Raw genomic sequence first — 25,517 nt, 5'->3', positions numbered from 1 at the left:
AGTCTTTCAGCAGAGGCTCAAATTTGCATCATCTCAGTTATGTAAAAATGAAAAGGAAAGTAGTTTATGACCTCTGGTACTGATCATAAAAGCTAAACAGTAACCAATATGAAAATGTATAACAGTATAAAGGCTTTATTTGATTAGAGGAGACTTATCTGAATGCAACAGGCGTCACTTTTATCTACCTGTTATCAAAGCTTGTTATAAAGATTTATTAAGTCATTGGACTTTTTTTTTCAAGTTTATTGTAGCTGAGTCGACTCCTCTAACCTTAATAGTATCTTTGTTTTTCTGTCATGTCATGTCACTGTGACGTCCTCTCAGAGTGCGCGGGAGTCAGCCGAGATCCAGGGTGAGCTGAGCGAGAAGGTGGACAGACTGAAGGCTGAACTTGTGGTGTTCAAGAGCCTGATGAGTGATGTAAGTATTTGTTCAGGGTGATGTCATCATTATTTCCCCCATACTTGACAAAGCTTTCACAGCACTGAAAAAGTGCTGCGTTAACTCCCATACATTATAAAGCAATCATGTTAAGGGTTTCAACAGGTGAGTTTGAAGAATGTGCTTTTGTTTTCCTGCTCATTGTGATAAAGGCTGTCATTCATACAGGTCAAGATAATAAAAGTGAAGACACACCCTTCCTTCCTTCCTTATTGGTGTGAATATATAAAGCCAGAGAGCCTTCAAGACAAACATTCATTCAAAACAGCTCAAATAGCAGATGTAGATCAAGAGCACTTCCTGTTCTGTACAGCAGCGTATTGTTCTCTGGCATGTCTGCTCAAGTGTGATATACAGTTATAATATACTGCAGTGGGCCCAGTCACAGCTAGTGCTTGCTCAGGGATAAATATAGTTGGATGTTGTTGTTTTTTGGGGAAAGCTGTGTTGTTTATCCTGCTTCTCTTCACTTTTGGCATTTGGACATTGTAGATTTTTCATATTATTTTCTTTGCTTGACTCCATCCCTGATGTGGGATTCCAGAGGCGGGTAAGTGGCGTAGAAGTAGTGGATCTCCTAGGTTAGACTTAGCAGTTAGACATGCTGTATTTTGTGCTCTAGATGCGATGGCCCCCTTGTGATTGCTCACAAGAGATCCTCCTACTGTTGAAACTTTCACTGTAGCAGAAAGAGGCATTATACATGACCTATTTGCATAATCCACATCTGCCACATTTATTGATTGTTTTATACCCTCACTGACTGCTGACTCCTAACTCCTCTTAACCAACCAGTAGGGGCCACAAGTCCCCCACAAAACCACATAGCAAAGGCATGCAGGCCTTTGTTAGGACTCAGAAACTGACATTTGTGGAAAAGTTTGGTCTCATTTTGAACCAGAGCATCTGCATATTAATTCCATACCTGGCATTTTATGATCAACTAAAGTTAGGTGCGATACAAGATGGAAAAAAGAAGTTTTGTTGGGTCATGGCTAGATGGTAACCCTAGATTTGCCAGACTCTCACGAGATGCTTTAAACTATTCTTGTTGCTGTATTTTATGGTGTTACATCACTGTAGTTAAGGTTTGGTTAGATTTAGGCACAAAAAGCACTTGGTTAAGGTTAGGTAAATATCATGGTTTCGGTGCAAAAGACCACTTCAGACATGGAACATGAAATCTCATGGGAGTTATTGCAAATCTGGTGTTACCATCTAGACACAGACGTTTTGTTATCTTCACCACCATCTTGACTGTAAGGAAGCCGGGAGGAACAATTCCACCAGGCGTAGCTGTGCCACGTGTATTGTCTACAGCTCTGTGATCAGCTCCAGCGGCAACCTGGCGGAGATCTGCACTCCACTGAGTGTATTTTTCTAGTTTAAACTAAGAAATATAAGAGTATACTGGCCAAGATAGTTAGCAGTAAAACTGAATTACAGATAACACATATAATGTCACAAGATTAGAATTACAAATAAAATTGCAAATTTGAATCATATTTTAAAAACTGCATCACAAACAATAATGTAAAATGGCTTCCTAACAGAGAAGTAAATATGATATGAATGGTAAATATTTAGATAGTTCATCACATCCATTATTGGACATCAGATTCACCATTAAAAGTGTGAAAGACAAACTGGCATGGAGATTATTCACCAACACTTTATTCATCCCTTTATTCATTCCCATAAATCAGTCAGTTTAAGTTCTTTGCCTGTCGCAGTGAATCAAGTTTAAATACTGTATGTGTGCAGTGTGAGAAAATGTGTGAACTGCACATGACATCTCAAACAACAATTCTCACCCCTGCAGCAAATGTCTGACCTGGACACCAAGATCCAGGAGAAAGCCAGGCGGGTGGACATGGACATCTGTAGGCGCATCGACATCACGGCCAAACTGTGCGACGTGGCTCAGCAACGCAACTCAGAGGACATGTCAAAGATGTTCAACGTCAGTCCGGCCAGGTCGCTCCCAGAGAGGGTGGGTACTTATCTGCTGTTTCACTGTTTGACGGTAATCGCAGCAAAAATATGAATTCTTCAGTGAAAGAAGCAGTCAGCACTCTGTGAATGAAATCAGAGCTACCGCTGGCTGGATGTGTGTAGTTTCTCTTTCACCGGCTGATCATGCACTCTGTGACCTCTCTAAAGGAGTAGGAATGAATGCCTGCATGTTCGCAAACACGCTCACAAACATATAAACATACAGAATACTGACAGTACTGCTCTTACATATGCATGCACACACATACACACACACACAGAAAAATTAACTGCTGATGTGGTGACTCTTCGCTGCACACAAGGTTATCAAATTGCGCCGACATTGCTGGTTAAAGCCAGAGTATAAGTCCAGCGTGAATCAAGTTGGTGGCTTCTATTATGTTACTGTATATGTTGTTATACAGTATGTCCCTACTCTTAATGGGACTTTTGACATTGACAGTATTTATAAAACAGTGTCTCATTTGTTGAAAGTAGAAATGCTCCATGCACACTATTCAGAAAAATACCTATTAAAGTGCTGATGATGGTCAAACTGCGGCATTTTTCCTCCATAGCACATATTTACTTGATAAACTAGGTGCAACTAAACAAGCTCATGTTTCGGCACAGGTTCCTCAAGCATCGTGAGCATTTATATTTCTGTGTGTGTGTTTTGCAGGGTGCCGTGGCCTGCTGCAGGAGAAAAGAGCGTAAAGCCGTGTCTGACGAGGAGAGCTCAGAAATGGATGCCGAGCCCAGCCCTTCAGAGGAGGACGTCCCTGGGTCGCTCAACATCACTGACGAGATGAAACGCATGCTCAACCAGCTGTAAGCAACACACGTACGCACCAAATGCACAAACAGACCAGAATCAAGTCCTTTGTGCTGGTGAATGAACCTGAATATTGTCTGCAGTTACCAGTACAGATGTTGTTTTGATGGAACTGCACTGAACGTTCCTTCAGCTCCCTCTAGTGTTTATATGGAGAAACATACAGTGTGCTGATTGAGCAAAATCCAGCAGAAATAATTACTGTGGGCATTAATTTGTTTTGTTAAAGTCATAGTTGTGATTTTTTAGATGCTCACTGATGGTGTTACTCTCACAAACATTGGCATTTTTGGAATATACTAATCACTTACTTTGATAGTAAGGTTCAGAGCCTACTTGTTTTCCATAACCTCCTCCTTCCAACTGTTTGTCTTCCTTCTAAGCGCATCTTCCTCTTTGCTTGCGACCTTTGCTGAGTCTGGTGGCGGTTATACTTGTCCTTCCTCCCTCTCTTTCTCTCCTGTTCTTTCCATTCCCTGTCCTTGTCCTACGCAGACATTGTTCAGATAACTCCTTTGTTGCCAGGCGCGAGACGTTTGAAATTGATGACGACTGTGACAGTCTGACGTGGGAGGAAAACGAGGAGACTCTGTTGCTGTGGGAGGACTTCACAAACTACAACGTGCCACTCACCATCGCCACGATGCCTGGCACAGCTGCCTGCGCCTCTGACGGCAACGGCGAAGCTGCTGATCCAGTGAGTCCTGTCCTGTGCATTTATGGTCCTTTTCCACAGTAAATATTTTTTAAACTCATGCGAGGCAGCGTTTAGATCTTTGCTACAGGTGCTGTGTCAGACATTTACTCATGCATGATGAATGAGACTTCTGTCTGTGCTCTCTAAGGACTCCCAGGATGGAAGTCTTGGCAGCCTCATCGATGAAACAGAATCACTATTTAAGACCAGAGAGCAGGAGTACCAGGAGACCATCGGCCAGATCGAGGTAGACAATCTGTGTGGGGGGAAAAAATGACTTGCAAGATGAAAGCATCACAAATATATAAACAAGTTGTTCCTAGTCTTTTTCTTAATGTACCCTCTCACCCCTATCAGGTGATCTCAGGTAGCCGTTCATTAACACCACCCATCAGGTTCCAAACCTGTTCATAAAAGAACAATACAATATTTTCACATACAGTTTAACAATATTTTACAGGTGTTTTTTCATTCAATTAAACTGTCAGTGCTTAGGGTGGTTGGGACAAGTTTGCATGTTCTACTGCTAGTGATGGTAACTAACTAGTAGTTATGTTAGTAAGTATTTCAACTGTGTATTTATAACATTTTGTTAACCCTTTGGCCATTACTTTTAGTTAGCTAACTATTTGAACTCGTTACTTTTGGTTAGCAAACTACTTGAAATTATTATTTTTAGTAAGCTAAGTAACATTACTTGAACATAATATTTTTGGTTAGCAAGCTACTTGAACTTATTAATTTTGGTTAGCAAGCTTTGAATTTATTTTTAGTTCACTAACTAACATTACTTGAACTTATTATAATTTTAGTTTAGTTTGTATATTCATTATTTTTAGTTAGCTAAAAACTAACTATAACTAAACTAACTATTTGAACTTATTATTTTTGGTTAGTAAGCTACTTGAACTTATTTTTAGTCAGCTAAGTAACATTATTTGAACGTATTATTTTTAGTTAGCTAACTATTTGAATTGTATATTTATAATTTTTAGTTAGCTAACTATTTGAACTCATTATTTACGGTTAGTAAGCTACTTGAACTTATTTTTAGTTAGATAACTAACATTACTTAATTTCACTATTATTATTAGTTGGATAACTATTTTAACTGTATATACATTTTTGCTAATTTTTAAGCATTTACACATTATTTTTAGCTAACTGTTTAGACTTCAATGCCTTGTTACTAACTACTCTTCATGCACTCTCTTGAAACAATTTATGTTCAAGTTACAGCTGACTCAATATGTGGATAAATAAATAATTCATATTATCTAATTAAATAGTTTTATGTATTTATTTATTTATTTATTTTCACATTAGTTGAGCCCCCCAAAAGGACATTTGCCCCAAATGTGTTCTGTACCGTCTCTTACATCCTCTCTTTGTTAAACCCCGTCTTTTAGATGGAGTTGGCCACAGCAAAGAGTGACATGAACAGACATCTGCACGAATACATGGAGATGTGCAGCATGAAGAGAGGTCTGGACGTGCAGATGGAGACGTGTCGGCGGATGATTAAAGGCGGCAGGAACTCTCCCTCTTTCAGCTCCGTGGCCAGCAGCGACTCAGGGAACACAGATGAGATCCAGGACGAGATCTCGGACAAGGATGCAGAGGCTGAAGTCCCTGTTAGTTGATGGCTGCATAGCCGGGCCTTGGCCCTCTTCCCAAACACCCCTCATTGTCACAGGGGTCAAATATGTATAGAGCTCCATCCTGCTAGAGAGGTGGGGCAAACTTAATCTGGGCCTGTTTGACCTGTTAAAGTTCTGATGGTCGTGCTCACTGATGCAGGCCCAGAACCGGTGCTTTTATACTATTTCTGTTGTTAAGGAGTGGTGGGGGGGCGTCTTTGCTTCACAAAGTGAAAGGGTGCAAATAGAGTCCGAGCTGTGCTCTCTTCCTCACTGCTGCCTCGCTGGATCCTTCTCCAGAGCTTCACATCATTTTAGGGGAGAGAAAAATAAACTCTCGAATGTTTTAAGCTGCTTGAAAAGTCTTTTGTACAAATTCTTACCCTATTAATGTCCTTTATTCTAAAGGAATTGAAAATAGTACATATTGTGCTCCACCACATAGCATTCACAAAAAAATATACATCCATCTTTGCATATACTTTTTAATGTTTAGTTAAGATTGAAAAACATCTCTGCCCCTCAATTGGAGTACTGTTTTGTTTTTGTTTGCGGTCCAAATTAAACTGTTGGGGGTTGAAGTGTCTTCTGCCAAGGAGACAAAACAAGGAGTGGATACAAATGGTGTTGGAGTTCTGGTGGTTTCTGAGGGAACTCGGCAGAGTTGCCAAAGTTGACAGAGGAAAGGAGCACAGCCTTTTGATGCATCAGTGCACTACTGAAGTTCTATGCAATTTAGCTGGCCTTATTTACGGACTGGCTTTCACCCTTCCTCGTTTCTCTTCAAACCAATACGATTAGCCTTTTAAGCAAAGCAGGTGTTTTCTATGTATTATTTTGAGAACTCTTATTTTGTGTGTGTGTTTAAGCGTGAATTAATCTCAGTATGGGACATTTGTTTTTTTATTTTTATTTTTATTTTGTCATGGACATCAACAGTAAAAACTGGAACAGTGCCCCCTCATGAAGGGACTGTAATCATCAACATCTGCCAGTCTTGCTACTGAAACAGGCAGCACATGGTTGTTTCTGATGTTCTTTATAGAAGAAACATTGTTCTTATCAATTGCAGATCAAGATATGTTATTTTAAATGGCTAAAATCCAATAGTTTTTATATAAGAAATCAAATTAAAGTTATCAAAGCCAAACAATACCCTCCATTGTAGGGACAGGTCACCCCAGAATCAGAAATGCATATTTTTTCTCTTACCTGTAGTACTATTTATCAATGTATATTATATTGATGTGAGCCAGTGTGTTTGAGATATCGGCCGTAGAGATGTCTGCCTTCTCTCAAATATAATGGAACAAGATGGGACCTGTGGTGCTCCAAGTGCCAAAAATTACATTTGAAAAACTGCTTCCTTTTATGCAGTGGTACGGTTGTTGGGTGTAGTTCAGTAGAAAGAAGATAGTTCCTAAATGAAACATTCACAACAAGGTCTGTGAATTATTTTAAATAACCGGGTCATGGTTTCTGGAAAGAGACTTTGCTGTGAGTTTTTCAAATGTAATTTTTGGCACTTGGAGCACCACAAGCTGAATACAAACTAGTTCCATTATATTGGAGAGACATCTCTATGGCTGATATCAACAAATGCTCAGCGACTCACACCAAACAACCTGGATTGATAAACAGCGCTACAGATAAGAGGAAGAATATAAATTGTTGATTTTGGGGTGAACTGTCCCTTAAAGCAAAACCAAAGGACACATTTTGAAAAGCTTCCCTTTCACATAATCTTCATTAATCAAAATCATACGCTGTTTTATTACCTTGAAGACACTCTTGCTTTGTTTATGTGCAGTTTAATTGTGACTAATTGTTCACCTGATGTCCTGCAGGGGACTCTGTTCCAGACATGTTGCACATTCAGCTTTGTCTCATCTGAATCGGAGCTAAAAGTGTCAGACTGTACATAGAGGGCTGTAGGCATGTGATCGTATACCCCAGAGGCCTTTTTGTTCATATTTCGTCTCTTTGCAACAGACTGTGATGTCTCACGGTTTCGCATTTCAGTGTCGTCTCACTGGATCAGCATTAAAAAAAAGAAAAACGATCGCCGCATGGGGACAGAAGTGATCTTTTAATCACCTCTTTTTATTATCATGTACGTACAGTTTGCTGGATCAAAGATTAAGTGCTACTTCTATAGTGAAGTTTTACAGAAGCAGAATGTTAAAAATGCAGGCCTTTTGTTATTTCAGCATGTTTGTGCAGGGGGGAAAGGAGCTATGGGTCTTTTTTTATATAACATTATTTTTTTGAACTAAATAGCTGCAATGCAGACTGCATCAATCTGAATCATTAATTAATTTAATTAATAATTAATTAATTGTATTTGTGGCATAAAAATGTATTTTTCACTGTTTTTTAATCATTCTGTGTTAACCAAAAAGTGTGTTATTGTCGCCATATTCTGCTTTTATTAATTTTTGCAGGATTATTAAACTTGTTCCGGTCGTTTTGGTCACTTATAGACCGTATACAATCACCCATAATAGACACTAATTGACTATATAAGACAAGAGTGAGGAACTGTCTCACTCACAGAAAACCTTCATATCATCTTGTGTTGATGTAAAACCAGCCTGATAAGTAACAAAGAGCCATTTTTTATTAGTACTGTACTTGGACATCATTATTTATTGATTGAATGGCTGTGACATCCAGAAACAGCTGCAGGCCTAACAACACAGTTCGCTCTTCCGTGTTGAGATTGTAGCCAACACCACATCACACCACCGTCACACTAACCAGCCTACCAAAGCAAAGTGTACAGTAACACGACAAAGATGTAAATCAAGCTATGAATTCTACTAACTCTCAGTCTCAGTGTTCGTTCACGCCGACCACCACACACGTGTTTGAGTTGCAGACATTTACCTGATTTTGAGATATCACATTAAGTGTATTATCTCCATTTACTTCTCTGGAAGCAGGTCACATTCAAACGACATCCAGTTGATCAAACGGTAGCAACCCTCCTTAATGAATGTAGCTTGATTGGAAGCATCCTCTAAAGACCTTACAGGTAAAAGCTGAGCAAAAAAAATAAATGTAGCTGTTTAAATCCAGGGATATATGGTGTGCTGTTATTGGAGACCTTGGTATGTTTTTTTGCTTTACTAAACGGGTTCGTGCCTGACCAACTAGTATGTGACATGGATGTATGTAAACTAGGTGCAGGTGGATGTGAGCGTTTCATACTAAAAAGGGTTTTATATGATTGGTTTTTAATCGTGTGGCACTGGGATTATATGGTTCATTATATGGTCGTGTCAACATACAGTTTCACATGTTCATCGTTCATACCTGTTTGCTGTTAAATGCCATTATTTTTTTATTTTTAATTTCATAAACATGACGGGGAGATTAAAGGTGCAGCAATACTTGTGGCCATATTAGGGTAAAGTCAACTGAACTGTATTGGATACCGGTCTTTGTGTTTCATTTGCATCACAGGAAGCGTCCTGTTGGTTTCATTTTAAGTGGTTGATTTGTCTGCTTTAATTTAATTGCTTTTTCTCTCTTAGATTTGTTATGATTTTTGTTTAAACTATTGATACAGTGTATTCATGTGGGTCTGGGGCAGGTTGTTTAAACAAATAATGAATGTACTCAGTTGATATTGGGGGAAAATGAAATAAAATGGTGGATTGGATAAAAAATAAGGCCAATTTGTTTCTTTTTTTATGGTAGTTCTTTCAACTCAGTAAAAACTCTTCTAATCTAAAGACTTGGCTTTATGTGTTGTGTGGGGCAGCTGTGGCTCAGAGGTTCACCAGTTAGAAGATAAGCGGTCTGATCCCCGGCTCCTCCAGTCCACACGTTGAAGTATCCTTGGGCAAGATACTGAACCCAAAATTGCTCCTGATGGCTGTTCCATCGATATGTGAGAGCGTGTGAATGGTTACTGAGTAGCAGGTAGCACCTTGTATGGTAGCCTCAGCCACCAGTGTGTGAATGTGTATGTGAATGGGTGAATGTGACATAGTATACAAAGTGCATTGAGTGCTCGGAAGACTAGAGAAGTGCTATACAAGTGCAGTCCATTTACCAGAAAATGGTTTTTTTTGCTTGTATTTATGACTAGAGATTGTTTTCATGAGTTGCAGAGTGTTGGAGATGTCTGCCTTCTCTTCAATACAATGGAACTAGATTATATTCGGCTTGAAAGACTCAACAGCCATGTCTCTTTCCAGAAACCATGATGCAGTTACTCAAGATAATCCACAGACCTTGTTGTGAGCAGTTTGATGTACGAACTATTTTCTTTCTGCTGAACTACACCCACCAGCCGTATCATTGTGCAGAAGGAAGCATGCATCTACTGCTAGCTCACCTAGCACCAATGAGCTAGCTAATATTATGTTCAGATGAAGAGGACGCCATTAATGTTTACATCTCATGCTGTCACAAACACGAGTCACTCACCCATGAGTAGATGCACGCTTCCTTCGGCATAATGATACAGTTGGTGGGTTGGTAGGTCGGTTATCTTGAGGAACCAGGTCATGATTTCTGGGAAGAGACATTGCTTTTGATTTTCTCAAATATAAATATATATATATTTTTTGTGCCATTTACTTAGATTATATTCGAGAGATATCTCCAACACTCAGCAAGTTGCATCAAAACAATCTAGACTGATAGAAAGCCCTACAGTGGAAAAATATGTGCTTGATTTTGGAGTGAACTGTCTCTCTAAGCAAAACCAAAGGACACATTTTGAAATGCTTCCCTTGTGCATAATCTTCATTGATCAAAACTGTACATTGTTTTTTATAATTTTGAAGAAACTCTTGCTTTGTTTATGTGTAGTTTGATAATATGTACAGTCTATGCTGAAGTCAAAGTGATACAGATACCTCACCAGGATCTGCAGCAGTGACATCGGAATGTCATTCCATCTAGATAAGAGAGGTCAGCTGGTGTCAAAGAGAGGGAAGACGATCAGAACCGAGGGGAGCAACGCAGATGTTCAGGACAGCTACAAATACCTTGGGGTCCCGCAGGCAAATGGGAACCACGAGGCAGCCGCAAGGAAGTCAGCCACAGCCAAATACCTACACAGAGTAAGGCAGGTCCTGAAAAGTCAGCAGGACGGAAAGAACAAGGTCTGTGCCATCAACACATACGCCCTGCCAGACATCAGATACCTCACTGGTATAATAAGCTGGCCAAAGGAGGAGATAGAGACCAAGACAAGGAAGCTTCTCACAATGCATGGAAGGTTTCATCCCAAGTCCTTCACCCTGAGACTACATGAAGCTTAAAGAGGGGGGCCGAGGACTTGTGAGCTTCAGAGCCACTGTCCAGGATGAAACAACCAAGATGTAGGAATACATCAGGGAGATAGTCTCCAGAGATGAGCTGCTAAGTGAATACCTCAGGCAGCAGAAGAGGAGGATGAACCATCATTGAAACACGAGCCTACATGAAGTGTGTCCTACATCAAGAAATCCTACCAGTGGCTGGAAGAAGCTGGACTGAAAGACCTGTGAGATCCTGTGGGACTTCCAGATCCAGACTGACAAACTGGTGATGGCTAAGCAACCAGGGATTTTATATATAGTAGTTACTTAGTGTCTCTGTAAACAAAATGGTTTCTTGGTCATCAGAAGAACATTTTGTGTTGTTGAAGTCTCATTCTTTTATTATTCAAATGCAATTAATTCAAAATAAGTGGTGAAACACAAAACATACAAAAAGGAGATTTATTTCATAAAACCAACAATGACGTAATTAAAAACAAATAAAATAGTAATTTCATATTAAAAGTATGGAGTACGGCATAAATCATAGCTTCTATTTAATCTACATAAAAACATTTAAAAGTTAAATCATCTGGTTTAAACCTCGAATGTTTTTGATGTTTTATCTTAAATATATAAAGTACACTCCTTATGTCCAGATCTGCTATCCTCCTCCTCTCCACCTCCACTGACCTGTCTTTCTTTTCATCCCTCTACCTCGAGGAACATGATTCTTTTGGCCACGCCCTCCTCGCCGTATTTCTCTTGCAGCTGCTGTCGGCCGACGGGGTCAGCTAAGACCAAAAGACTGTCATCACAGTGATTCCAAAGTGGTCCTGAAATGGAGGAAGGATTCAAGAGCTGATCCAGAGCAGCAGAGAAGTCTCCGCTGGTCCTCAACAGAGCTTTGGTCACACTCATCAAGTCCTGGAACAAAAATGAGGCAGAAATTATTAACATAATATAACCAAGAATAAACGACATATAGATACAGTCTGTGTGTGGTCATAGGGCGGAGTCAGTGAGGGGGGAAACAGTCTTTTCTCACAGCCTGTAAATGCTGGGAAAGCATAATATCAGTAACCTACAGCCATTAACACTGTGACGTAATAGGCTAGCATGTTTTAGTGAATTCCATGCATGTTTTAAGGCAGTATAGCAGCACTAACAATACTCAGTGCTATTAGCTTATGTTTTGAAGATGTGCTGTAACGTTATCATGCAGGGATTTGCAACCTCAAGACCCTATGGTCCCTGGAGCCTCACAACATTTTTACCAGTGGCTCAACAATCTAACACTGTTTAGATGAAGCATTAGATCCTTTTTGTTTAACCAGAAAGAGCCACCAAGATCACCATCGCCAAACCCACCAGGCTCCATTCAAATAAACAGTAATTTTAGCCTGTATAGTGCCAGCATATTTTCACATCTAACTGGGTGAATTTAGGTTTTATTCCAACCAAACCACAGCTGGTGATTGCTTTACCATTTAACTCTAGATATTTCAGTTTATTTGAAGTGCAGTAAGCCACACAGCAACTCTTCAGCATGGCAGGAAATGCTTTGTTTCCCCTCTCCGCATAAAAGGATGTGGTGTTTTGTGGGCGTTTCCATAAATACTGACTGTATCTATACAAGTGTAGGAAGATTGTGGCGTGAAATTAAAGTGAGCATGCTGCTGTTTCCTGCACCACAGTGCTCACCTGGTTTGTCTGGTTCATCAGCTCTCTGATTCGCTGCTTGTCCTCCTCCAGCTGGACCTGAGTCAGTGAAAATGCGGCGTCTTGGCTCACTGCTGGCTGTGGTTTGGATGGAGCTTTAGGATTTGCACAAATAATGGACTGAGAGTCGTCCTCCTGAGATTCACTGTCGAATATGAACAGATGGGCCTTGGAGGGTGCACTGACAGCCTCAGTGGCAGCAGGCTGAGCAGCCGCAGCATCAGGGCAGCCTGTCTTTGGTAGGCAGTTGCTGCTGGTGGCCTGGGCCTCTTGCACGTTCTCCTGAAGGCTGGGTACATGTTCAGGGTTGGACTGCGTGGGAGCAGCTTCTGCAGCTTTGTCTGAAGTAGAGGGTGGAGGTTCTGTCGATGTGGGCTGAATCGTTGCTGTTTCAGTTTGGGGATCTGAGGCTCGGTCCTCCTCAGACTGAGAGACGGGAACAATAACAGTTTAAATTATTTAAAGAACTACTCAGGATTTTTCTATGTGAAAATAATACAGTCCTTTGACACTGTCTCTGTGTTCAGCCCCTAAACAGGGTTTTATTTGTGGAGAACATTTGAGCAGATTATATTAAGCGATAAAGCAAAATATAACAGCAATTAGAGCTTGATTAATTGATTAGTTAATCAATAAATACTCTGAAACCTTTCGACAAGCAATTACCTATTAGTTTACCATAGCACATTTATAAATGTGATATTCTCTGTTGTGTCTTACCTCACTTTCATCCTCGAACTCCTTTGTAGCCAACTCCAGGATGCCCAACTTTCTCTTTTCTTTCTTCTTCTCTACTTCCTGTGGCACCGAGTTTGACTCTATGTCTGCAAAACAGTGATGGAGGTGGAAAGAGGAGAGGAGAGGAGAGAAGAGGAGAGGAGAGGAGAGGAGAGGAGAGGAGAGGAGAGATCATCCACTCTGCCCGACTGAACATTTTACTCAAACCTCTGTATTATAAAAGTTTGTAGAAGACATTAAGATGCTATCTTTGTTAGGGATGCACTGATCTGTTACTGATATCAGGCCGACACTGACTCAAAAAGCAGGTATCAGTAAAGGGGCATTGTCATTTTATTCCCTGTTTAAGATTTGACCAATTTGTTGCTGCTTTTAAAGAGTTTACACTTGAACTGTAATTCCTTGTCCAAAGGCCACGTATTGGAATCAGGGCTGAAAAAGTCAAATCAGTGCGTCCCTAGTCTACAAGTCCTGTGTTCCACTCTGATGGAGATATAACAAACCTGCTCGTGCCATTTCAGAGACGGCAGTGTGTCCACTCTCCTCCTGTTGACTCTCCGCAGCATCTGTGACACTCCTTCCTCTGGCTCTCTTAGCAGGCGGCTGCTCTACTGTGTCTTTTTGAAGAGGCGACTTCACAGCTGGTTTTGTTTTCTTTAAGGGCTGGGGAGATGACGACGGAGAATTTGCTGATGATCTGAGTTTTTTGCCGTACGGTTCCTCGAGCACCAGCTGCCTGCGTGTTAATCGACGCTGTGGCTGCTCAGGCTTGGGGGAGGCCTTCTGCTTCTCTCTGGGCTTTTCCTGAGAGGAGGTGTCAGACAGGGACTCAGGCTGAGCTGGAGGAGAGTCCTCTGGCACACTGTCTTTTTGTGGAGAGATAATTGTTTGTGTTTCATCTGTTTCTGCGCTCTCAGCCGGAATGGGCTGAGCATCTGTGCGTGGGTCCAAACACGTTCCCTCAGGTTGGGGGGAGTCGGATGTTTCAGCTTCTCCATTTTCTACTAGTGTGCTCTCAGCTGGTTGTTCATCTGTCAGTGGGTTCACATGTTCCACTTCGTCTTCAGGAGAAACGGATGTCTGAGCTTCTACAGTTTCTGGTTGTGTCCTTTCAGCTGGTATCGACTGGACATCTATCTGTGGAGACACCGAATCTGTTCAGTTCTGCTCATTTAAATAAAGTAAATCACAAACTGACTGTTGTGTTTGTTGAGAGCAGTGAGTTCTGGTTTATTACCTGTGTTAGGTCTGATTCTGCTGAATTTGTCGGAGGAGCTTCTGTGGCTGTTAAATGTGTCGGAGGAGCTTCTGTTGCTGCCGGATGTGTTGGAGGAGAAGCAGCATCTTCTGCACTCGAGGGCTTTTCAACATCTGTCTCTTGGTTTCCTTCTACCTGAGAGCAGACAGAGAAGAAACTTCAGGCTTCATGTCTATAAATGATGAATGAGACGTCTGGAAGTATTTCTCTTTTATTTCGTTTAACACCACAATCTGTTTATGAAATCTTTTTAAATAGAACAGATAGAAAACACAGCAATATTTGGCCGATCCAATGGTGATGAAACAATAAGTAAAAGTAAATAAGTAAGTAAAATAAGAACAAAACCAAGACAGGACTAAAACAAAACAAATACTACAAATCATATCAGTACCCTCACCAAGACGAAGAACAAAAAATTAGTTATAAAAATAAAAATATGAACATTTGTTCAGACAACTGTCTGCCACATCACATTTTAATGACCCTAAAACACAAGATCAGTCATTCAGGAATATCTGGAAAGTCTAGCTCTCGTATATACTCGAAAAAGATATCCCACATGATGCAACATTTCCTCAGGGAGCTCTTCATTATGCTCCTGATTCTTTGCAGTTTGACAAAGTTAAGGACTTCCCTTATCTATGCTGTGTGTGTGAAGGAGGTTCTGGAGACTTACACTCAAGTAATACCAAGCGTCTGGCTAGCAGGCTGACAAAGGCTTCAGAGGCTGCCTCAAGGGAACAGAGTGGGGCAACAAACAGTGCAATCATTGTCTTAGGCTCAACAGATTTTCCAGTAACCTTCGACATGATGTAACGATTTCCCTCCAGCAGGTTTGTAAAGCAGGACGACCAGTACAGGTGCTTGGTGACACCTGTCACATGTTGGGTTCACATCTTTATAGATCCTAGAGAGCTGTACCTTTGTGAGAAATCTGTAAGTATTTCAAAGCTGAATTTTCACTTTGATAGAAAGTATCAACAGTAGTAATCAACATATGTTAATGCATTAAAACCCTGTGTCCTTGGTCTTAAATGCATGAAAGCACAGGACGGATGAATATATCATTTAAACTCATTCAGACCAGAATTATATTATATTATTATATTTATTAAGAATTGCTGTTTATTTACATGAAGAAGAAAAATCTAATTTGCTATGAATTCTTGAGGAATTGTGATTGATTCATAATTTTGTGTTTGGCTCAATGTTTGTTAAAAGGATAATAATCTTGCCTCTCTTCCATACTTTATTGTTAATTCAGTGAGATGAGTGGTTTTGTTAGTTCTGTTTATGTGGCTATTGTGTATTTGTGGACCACACTAAGAATAACCAATTCTAATGTTGGTGCTAAAGGGGATCCTAAGATAAAGATATAGTTACAGTTTGTACAATTTATTTATTTGAATGTATTTCTTAATTTGGTTCCACCCAGTGGTCGTATTAAAAAATACACTCTCCCCTGCAGCCTCGGTGACATCAGCCAGCACCAAAATAAGATTTATTGCCAGGTAGGTTTTCACTGACAAGGAATTTGCTGTGGTGTTTGGTGCATACAATTAACATTTATGAAAGCAAAGTAATACAAAAGTCAAGACCATAATATAGAATAGAAAAAAATACAATAAATATGAAAAGATAATATAAAAAATATAACAAATATGTGCAATATAACTGTTTTAGAATGAGAGACATATACAGTTTTGTGCAGGATGTGCAAAAATATTCATTCAGGGGATGTCACAGCGTGAATATCTGCATTAACTAAATACAGATAATAATAAGATATAATAGCAGTAAAAGTCCTTGTTGATGAGGCCAGCTACAGATGAAAAGAAACTGATTGGGGTGTGAGGTTTTGGTCCTGATAGACCGCAGCCTCCTGCTGGAGGGAAGTGACTCTAGAAGTTAGTGTCTGGGGTATGAGGGGTCACCCACAATACTTTGGTTATTTTGAAGCTCTCCAAATTTTTCAGCAGCTATTGCACTGTGTCGTAAAATTGGGAAAAACACGATGTTATGCTATATTATATGGCAGCCCCCTTTCATAACTCATGAACCAGTTGTTGAAGGGAGGCATCATTGGACTAGTGATGAATGCTTGTGAGGTTGTGTGTGTCTGTGAATGCATGAACATGTGGATGCAAGCGTGTACGAATCTGCACTTGTTTTTTTTACTGTATAGGGAAATCTCATTCAGACAAACCTGGATGACCTGCAGAAGGCGGCATGTCCCACAAATGCTACATAACACCACTGTTTCCCCAGTATCACTTGGACATGCTGATCGCTGGCTGTGAGAACTATATTATATTGAAAGATGTCTCATATTTTGTTCACATGCATTTACATGTGTGGGGTAAGCTCCACAAGTGCTTTACAATTAATGCAGGACTGCTGCACTGAACTGGATTTGACCGCTGTATAGTTGCACTGTAACCTGTACGTCTTGTGTAACTTATGAATAAAACTTGTGATATAAACAAACATATGACAAAATACCGTCCAGGTGAATTACCTTGGTCTCTCCCTCTGCTGCTGCCTTGGTGTCGTCCTCAGTTGTTTCCACCTCCTTCACCTCAGACTGTCTCTTTGCCAGTTGTACTCTGTAACGGTATTTCATCGACTGCCAGCTGTGACTTGTCACCTGCTGCTTCTCCATCTCTTGCCAGAGCCGGTTTCCCCCAGTCTCTTTCAGGTGCTTGCTAATGTAACTCAAAATGGCAACATCATCTTCAGTGGTGTAGGGAACCCTGCCTGGTTATAATGAAAGGATGACAGCAAGTATATCAGTAAATTTAAAACAAATAATCAGAGTAGCATAAATTCCCAATTTGATACTAAATGTTAAAACATACAAAACCAGTGTTGTTCTTATGATTTAATTCTGATGCTTGACAAAAACTTTATCTCAGTCTTTACATCATACCTCCTGAGAGTCCAGGAGACGGCTCTTTGGTTTTGTTGAGTCGAGCAGATTGTCTCGGAGCCGCACCAGGATTTAACCTGTAGTCCTCTAAATTCAGCTGCTCATCCTTCTCAATACAGTCATAAATGTACTGCGTGGACACGTACCTAAGGGGAAAACAAACAGCAGCTTTATTTCTGTGCTTTGAGTATATTTTTCAAAGTAAGTTAACAAGTAACACCTTGCTCTTAATTAAATTATCTAGCTGATCATATACATACAGGACACACGACAATGCTTCAGCTCACTGTGCTAAATCTTAAAAGCACTCTGTCATTAGAAAGAAGGAATAAGACCGAATATAATAAGACACGTTAATATATAAAATATCATTCCAGTAACAGTATTAAAGCTCCCACTTACAGAGCAAAATGTTTTACTGTCCGGGTAGGCATTATTGTGTGATGAGAAAGACTTTAGCTCATCAGGTGTATGCTGAAATGTAACTTATTTCATTATATGTATAATTATCAAACTGTATATGTGTATGTTGAGTGGTCTAAATGTTAATATCAGACAAAAACTGACTGGAAAATAAACCCTTCAACACCAAACAATAGTCTTGCATGATACAGCTGTGTAGCTGTCTTTATATCAACTGAATAGACTTTCTCCTGACATGAACACTTTCTATAAGCGTCCCAGTCCAGCAGCACGCACCAGTGAGCAGCAGTTTCAGGTACAGAGGCTCTCTCCTCCGGGTCGATCAGCAGGATCGCCCCTGGCTGCTGTACTTTGGACAACATCCCTCCTCCAGACATGATGAGCGGCTGGAGCTTGCGTTTAGCAGGACCCGGCCGCAAGAAGAAAGACATGGGTTCACCTTCGACAGTCATGAACAGAACTGGGGAGATGTCAGATTTGATCGCATCCTGCTGTTTGGACAGCATCGTTGAAATGTCTCACCTGGAGGAAGAGGGAGAATTACAGAGAAGACAGCACTTAATATGTCAAATAATAAAGGTGGTGTTTGTTTATTTCAGAAAAACCTTATTGATCCCCCGAGAGGAAAGTGTGTTTCGTTACAGTCACTCAGATGTAAAGAATAGAGAATTATAAGAAATAAGAATAGGAGTATGAAACATAAATATGCAGTAATGAAAATCTTTAAAATAAAATAAAAATGTGCATTATGCTACAGTGTTAATGCTAGTACTTAGGATAGTAAGATTAAAATATATATCTTCACTGAGCTGAGTCTGGAAAACTTGCATGTAACATATTGTCTCAGTAAAACCATCTTATGCTATATCTCCTAGCTACTAGCCTAGCTGGTTAATCGATAAAAAGCAAATTAATCAACAACTTATCTGATAATTGTTGAAGTTTTTTTACAGACATGATTTATAGATTACTTGAAAAAACAAAGCCAACTTTGTGCTCCAGAAAGCAGTGTGTCCCCCAGTTGCAGCCCTTCATTGCCAGTTTATTAACTTGATACAGCTCAAGGTAGCTGTTAATGCAGTGTGATACAACATCATTACAATAAATCCTACATCCATGGTTATGTTTAGTTTTTGTTTAACTGCTTTAATCTTGCCATTTTGGGAGATGCCGTTTGTGATGCTCTTGAATTGTACAGCCTTATTCTGAGAAGTGTTTCTATTATGGTCCAAACCATTTATATCAATAAGTGTACGTGTGTTCCTGGGGTCCTATGATCCCCGGCACAATATCCTATTAATTTGACTCATTAAGGAGCCCTTTAAAAAGGGTGTAATGTTTTAGAGATGTTTCCTCCCATCAAATGTTTAATGTATGTGTCCCTGGGTCAATATGTTGAAATCATCCACCTATCTCTTACAGCCTACCTATAATATTAGACTCCTTTAAGCCTACACAATCAAATTTTTGGGCATGACAGGTTTCTTGAATTTATATTTTGGTGTCTTTACAGTGGCTGAACGAATTTTTACTGTTCAAACTGCATTTCAAATGTTCATCTCCTTTTCTGCTATTACTAATACCACAAATTGCAAAGCTAACCCTGACCAATCTCTGACAATGTTAGTTCCTACAAAGAGACACAGGGCCCTGGGAACGTAGGAATGACCCCTGGCTGTTTCACACCTGAAACAGTTAACAGTATAAAGCTTTGGGAGTTGGTACAGTTCACTGACTTATAGCAAACTAATAATCCAATAACTGTAATTGGGAAACACTGTCAACACGTTTGAGGGCAACCTAACCGCAATAAACCGATCTATAATGACATTACTGGACTTTAAAGAGGTAAACTACCACCTTTAGTCGGGTTTTTCTCTCTTGAACAGCTGGGTAAGGGTTTCCGTTGAAGCTAAGTCAGGTTAGCATGTTTAGCTTTTAATGTAACCTGTTTAATGTCGGATTTGAAGGGAGATGCTGCACAGTTAGCTGATGTTATAATCAGACAAAACACTGCTTAGATTAGACAATTAATTTAAAACCTACCATGTAACGTTAGTTTGTTTACTTCCTCAACAGGATTTCCCGCCGCAACAAAAACGAAAACACATCCTACTTCCGGGTTTCCTTCTTCTTCAGCGGATTGCATCCGGTAAGTGTCACATTACCGCCCCCTACTGTTTGTAGCTATAACATACTGTATTTTAAATCCATCAAGAACAGCACACACAATTATAATTACTTCCTACTTTTATTTACATTTATTTACACTACTTGTAGTTATATTTTTCTCTTATTATGTATATTGCTCTGTATCTATTTTTATATCTTGCTGTCTGCACCTAGTCTTCACTGGTTTGTTCTAATTTGTTCCTCTATGTACTGCACTGAATGTAGATTAATGACAGTAAAGTCTCATCTTTTAACCCCTAAAACCACTTTGTATTTTTTTAAAACCTATCTCATGAATATATGGAAACACAGACAACCACTTCACAGTGACTCTGAATAAATCCAGAGTAGGGCTGCATGGAAAGTTAAAGTGAAAAGGATGAATGCATCCAGAGTGTCTGAACCCCCCTACATGTCAAAATGCCTTCTGTGAAAAATGTCTAATGTTTCAAACCACAAACCTGAAATGCTTATGTCTTATTTCCCATTAGCTGGACCTCTATCTTCACTAAGCTGCAGAGCTTGCACCTTTCAAAGTCTTGAGCTTTTTTGTGTGTGTCTTATCCTTGAAATATAGAAATGTGCTTTCTTTGATGTGCGTCTTCTCATAATGTTGAATAAACTTGTCTAAACTACAAACTAAAGGGATGATATAGGATGATGTCCCTCTTCTGGAAAAGCACAGGTCAGATTAATTATTAAATGTGGCTTAAACTGAAAATATTTTGTGTTTACACGCTTAGAATACAATGTGTACTGTAATGGAAAAAAAAAATCAAAAAAATCAAACCTGAGTTCCAGGCGGTGTAAATGATGCACAGGGTCAGGACCACACACAGTCGGAGCATTGCTGATGTTGTGTTCACAGGACAGTAGACCAACAGCCTGACTGAGCTGTGAGAAAAATGATATCTCCAGAATCAAACACATAAACACTGACAGTCCGGTGGGAGACATTACTGCTGATCAGTTGATTGTCCCTCTGAGGCGGATGTGTGTGAGAGGCATGATGGATGAGGATAAGTGCTGCACTGATTTCAGCTCCTCATTATGAGAGTGGTCACAGAACATTAAACCTGACATGTTCCTCTGTTAGCAGCCAAAAAGTGGAGCACAAAATCAATGACATGCACACACAGTGTTGCAACATAGCAAGTGAAATGTGACAACTTTAAGCATTCAAATCTGCATCTGCCTGCATACTTTCACTATCTAAAATTCACATGACACAAACTTTCCTCTCCTGTGCCTCGATGTGGTGATGCCAAATTGAGAGGGGAACAAATCCATGACCAAACGTTGAGTGTGTGTTGCTTTTCAGGTGTTTTTTCTAATTTGTCTGTAAACTATAAAGCTTGAAAATAAAAATCAGCATTAAAAAATAATCTGGTATTTCAATACTTATTTTTGATTTTATCTTGTATTAATTCAGTTCCTTCTTAATGGCCAAAAGCTAATCACCATTTCCAAACAGTATCAGTGACTCGTTTTGACTCTGTGAAATCTACCGTCCAGCTTTCACTTCTTCTGCGCCTAGTGAAGCCAGGAGGCCATGGGAGGGAACAGGGCTGGCCTGTTTACTGCATCACCTCACCGACCTTGCCTCCCTCACAGTCCTGACAGCTCCAGTATTGTTATTGGCATCTATTGTTCCTCTCCCTCTTCGGCTCAACCAGCTGAAACAATACAACAGCCAGGAGGTGCTGCAACTCCTCCGAGTCGATGCATGTTTGTGGACAATCTGTAATAATTAAATTAGGCTGTGGCAGAGGAAAAATCCCTGCTGTGAGGGTCAGTGGTTGTTTTCAGCCTGAAGAGGGAGATATTACACCACTTTACACAACACCAGTGTCACTGATCATCACTTCAGTCCAGAAGAATGCATTAATATTCTTACTGTATCCCAAATACGTACGTCTGATCTGTTTAACAGTCGTCAGTCTGGTCCATCTGTTTGCAGAATCTGGAAACAACAGTGTCAGTGAACAGAACAAACCTCCATCAGGGTGGTGTACTTTATATCCACCAGTAAACATCCTTACAGTGATTCTCACAGGATCAGTCTTAGACCACCAGACTACATGACCACATGACTGTCTCTGGGTTGCCAAGTGAAGCGTCTCGGAAAGACAGACTGAGACTCCAGTGCCAGCGTTTGTTTTTTTGTTGTTGTTGCTTGTCACTGGCGCGCTGTGATCCTCCCTGTGGATGTGCGTCTTGGGTAAAACTAGGCTAAAGGGACCCGGGTCACTCTGAACCGCTGTAAGGCCTTACTTTCATTAGAGCCTTATACAACAGCGCTGCAACTGATGATGACCAGACAAACTATAGCCCAGTGGACAGAAAGAAATGTTGGCATTGTACATTTCTACAAACCATGGATACGTTACATTTGTACATTTTATATCTTCATTCATTCATTTTCCGTAAATGCTTATCCTGTTGGAGGTCGCGGGAGGCTGGAGCCTGTCCCAGCTGACACTGGGCAAGAGGCGGGGTACATCCTGGACAGGTCACCAGACTATCACAGGGCTGACATGTAGAGACAGACAACCATTCACACTCACATTCACACCTACGGACAATTTAGAGTCACCAATTAACGTGCATGTCTTTGGACTGTGGGAGGAAGCCAGAGTACCCGGAGAAAATAACAAAACCTGTTGTGTTTTAGCTATAGACTGTCCAAACTGAACGATGACAGCTCCCTGAAAGTGAAGCAAAACCAACTTGATCTCCCCCTGGTGGCTGGCTGCAGTATAGGTAAAAAAGCGCACGTCAAATACATTTTTTCTGTAATTTTAGGTAGTTCTTTTCACGGTGCTGTTCGGGTGTTCGTTTTTCTGATAAGTTTGGCTTTAGTTAGTTATAAAAAGGCTGTTTGACATGTTTGACACTCAAAGACACTGCTCGCAAATGGTCAGACTCCAAATGACGTCAGCTGTGCAAAATGGCGGCAGCCGTATCCGGGATATTTTGACTTCATTTTCAAGACACGTTATAGCTGCAGACACATTCTGTTTGTAGTGTACATGACCTGCTCTTACAAACCTCGCCCACTATGAGTACAAGACAAACCCACCAACGCGACAGCTAACTGAACCCTCCTCCAACGCTACACTGTGGTGAATAAATGAGACCAATGTAGCAATAATCCATTTATAATTCATAATACATGAAGACGTGATTCACTTTATAAGTGACAAGATGTCGCCTTTCCATTATGCTTCTTAACCACATCTCTTTTAATGTAATGCTTCGTAGCTAGCTAATCACTAACTCAGCAATTTCGTTGGGATTTCCACTTCGACTGCCCCAGCTGCAGCTACACCTGGTCATCATTTTCATACCATGGGCAGAAGTGGAGGCGCATCATCCATGTTTATATGTAGTCATTGGTTTTCCAGCTGTTTTTCCAGCAGCTTTTCAGACACCATATAGGGGTGTTTTTAAGGGACCTGTTGCTGATATTTTAAGCCAAAACACAATCCTTTCCTCACTATAACCAAGTGTTTTATATGCATAAACCTAACCACACGTTAACCACAGCGTTGTTGCAACATACAGAAACGTGAAGTTTCAACATTTCTGCTACATAATAATGTCCAAATGTAATGTGTCCGTGGTTTGCAGAAACTTACAACGCCAACATTTTTTCTGGCGATCTGGTTGCAAACTAATAAGAGGAAAAACAGATGAGACTGTGTCCATTTTCACTGTAAAACTACACACTCTTTGGAGAAGATGTCAACTTCAGGGAGATCAACTTATAGAGAAATTTTAGCCATTTCTCCCAGACTGAAACTTTGAGCACAGACTCTATTCAGCTCCTGCGGATGTGAGACAGTACACAGGACCAACGATCAGCGTAGAAAGAGTTTGAGAGTCCTCCAGAGTGAGACAGACAGGCATCAATCTGACCTCAGAAACAGACGGTTACCAGTTCGAGCTGAGTTTGCTGCAAACAATGCACAACACAGATGAACAGAGATAGTGACAACATTATGCAAGCAGGATTATTCACTTTCTTGCAGGGAGTTAGATGAGAGGATTGATAACACTCATGTTTATGTTTTTGTCATGTACAAGAGAGGAATCGATATTTTCAAAAAGCTCTCTGATAGAAAGTGAGAAAGAGTGTTTCCCAAAATGTCAAACTGTTCCTGTAAAATGAAAGATGATTTTTTTTGCTTATGTGTTCTCATTTTTCATAACAATGTTCTCTAACCAATTAAGCCACACGATGGACTGTTAGTGAGCTCTCTTGTATGTATTTTGAATTTTGTTCATGTGGTTTGGATCTAATAATCAGACTGGTGTGTAACTCACGCTCCTTTTTGACTTCAGACATAAAAAAAAGTATTTTCCAGGCAAAAACACTTTGACAAAACTCTCACGGTGATGTTAGAATTAAAAAATGTTGTATTCTCAAGGCAGCTGGCGTGTCTCTCTTTACAGCAGCGGTGTCAAACATACGACCCAAGGGTCAGAACCGGCCCATCAGATGACTTTGCACACCTAATATTGAAGCAGTTGCAAAAGCTCAGATGTCAACTGTCAGGAGCAAGTTAAATGAGTATCCTGCTTCATGTAAAATTCTGCTTCAGTGGCTTTTCCACCCTGACCAGAATACAGCTCTCTGAAAACACAATAAATACTGACTGTTGTTATATTTAAAGATACTGGACATTGTGCAAAATACTGTCAACCAGCAGCTTCAGTACATAGACTCTGTGTCAGACACTTTTGGTGTAATCCTGCAGCCAAAGTACAGCCAACACTTTAGATATGTAAATGGTTTGTGAGGCAAGGGACAACATAACCTGCTTCTTCAATAGCGTCCACTTTAGTTTGGTGTGGTAATGCCAGCGTTACTGCAAAAGAATGGAATTGTTTGGAAAAATGTTATAACAGGGAGTCATAGACTGACTGAATGTGGAAAAACTGAGACATATTGCTGACACTGCCCTTTTTTCTTCAGATATCTCAGGCTGTTTGTCATCTGTTGTGAAATAGATGATTTTTTTAAATGTACTTGTACTTCTTTACATTAAAAAAAAAAAAAAAAAAAAAAAAGTGAAAATGTGAAGGCTGTGTTTATTTCAAAGTTATTCTACAGTGGTTATACTGGTCCGGCCCACTTGAGATCAGATACGACTGAATAAGACCCACGAACAAAAACGAGTTTGACACCTCTGCTTTACAACTATTATGATAGATAATTATGAGGCTAAATATAAATCCTTTCACTCGATCAAACAGCTCAGAAAACAATCTGCTGTACGTTCACCAGCAGTGCCCTCATTTGAGTCATATGACAGAGCAGCTTAAACCGGGTCACGTTGCGTCACATTGCACAAACGTCCCACTCTAGTGTCAATTAATTGTGTTAAAGGCAGG

At 40.2% G+C, this 25,517-nt stretch overlaps 2 protein-coding genes across 2 annotated transcripts in view; one reads left to right on the top strand and one right to left on the bottom strand.

The window, feature by feature from the left end:
* iffo2b (intermediate filament family orphan 2b) overlaps positions 1 to 9,279 on the top strand; it is a 46,054-nt gene extending 36,775 nt beyond the window's left edge. The window contains exons 3-8 of the mRNA XM_049583124.1: positions 328 to 423; positions 2,267 to 2,437; positions 3,122 to 3,270; positions 3,800 to 3,971; positions 4,120 to 4,218; positions 5,381 to 9,279. Of these exons, the coding sequence (XP_049439081.1) occupies positions 328 to 423; positions 2,267 to 2,437; positions 3,122 to 3,270; positions 3,800 to 3,971; positions 4,120 to 4,218; positions 5,381 to 5,614 (921 nt within the window). The 3' untranslated portion in view covers positions 5,615 to 9,279. The remainder of the gene's footprint in view (positions 1 to 327; positions 424 to 2,266; positions 2,438 to 3,121; positions 3,271 to 3,799; positions 3,972 to 4,119; positions 4,219 to 5,380) is intronic.
* A 2,005-nt stretch (positions 9,280 to 11,284) lies between these two features.
* On the bottom strand, positions 11,285 to 20,079 carry LOC125892825 (telomeric repeat binding factor 2, interacting protein). Its single transcript, XM_049583097.1, has 9 exons — positions 19,992 to 20,079; positions 18,222 to 18,467; positions 17,523 to 17,668; positions 17,112 to 17,350; positions 14,570 to 14,725; positions 13,836 to 14,469; positions 13,315 to 13,418; positions 12,577 to 13,020; positions 11,285 to 11,799 (listed from the first exon to the last, which is right to left on the bottom strand). The coding sequence occupies exons 2-9, from the start codon at positions 18,449 to 18,451 to the stop codon at positions 11,578 to 11,580; spliced, it is 2,175 nt and encodes a 724-aa protein (XP_049439054.1). The 5' UTR covers positions 18,452 to 18,467; positions 19,992 to 20,079; the 3' UTR covers positions 11,285 to 11,577.
* Positions 20,080 to 25,517: the final 5,438 nt, after the last annotated feature.

The sequence above is a fragment of the Epinephelus fuscoguttatus genome, linkage group LG1, assembly GCF_011397635.1.
Source record: "Epinephelus fuscoguttatus linkage group LG1, E.fuscoguttatus.final_Chr_v1".
Taxonomy (NCBI): domain Eukaryota; kingdom Metazoa; phylum Chordata; class Actinopteri; order Perciformes; family Serranidae; genus Epinephelus; species Epinephelus fuscoguttatus.
This window is presented reverse-complemented; position numbering and strand designations above follow the sequence as displayed.

Coding starts and splice junctions, on each gene's coding strand:
- LOC125892825 (XM_049583097.1), bottom strand. CDS start 18,451: ATGCTGTCCAAACAGCAGGATGCGATCAAATCTGACATCTCCCCAGTT. Junction 13,419..13,835: donor CTCTGAAATGGCACGAGCAG/GTTTGTTATATC, acceptor ACTGTTTTGCAG/ACATAGAGTCAAACTCGGTG. Junction 11,800..12,576: donor TGATGAACCAGACAAACCAG/GTGAGCACTGTG, acceptor TTTTTGTTCCAG/GACTTGATGAGTGTGACCAA.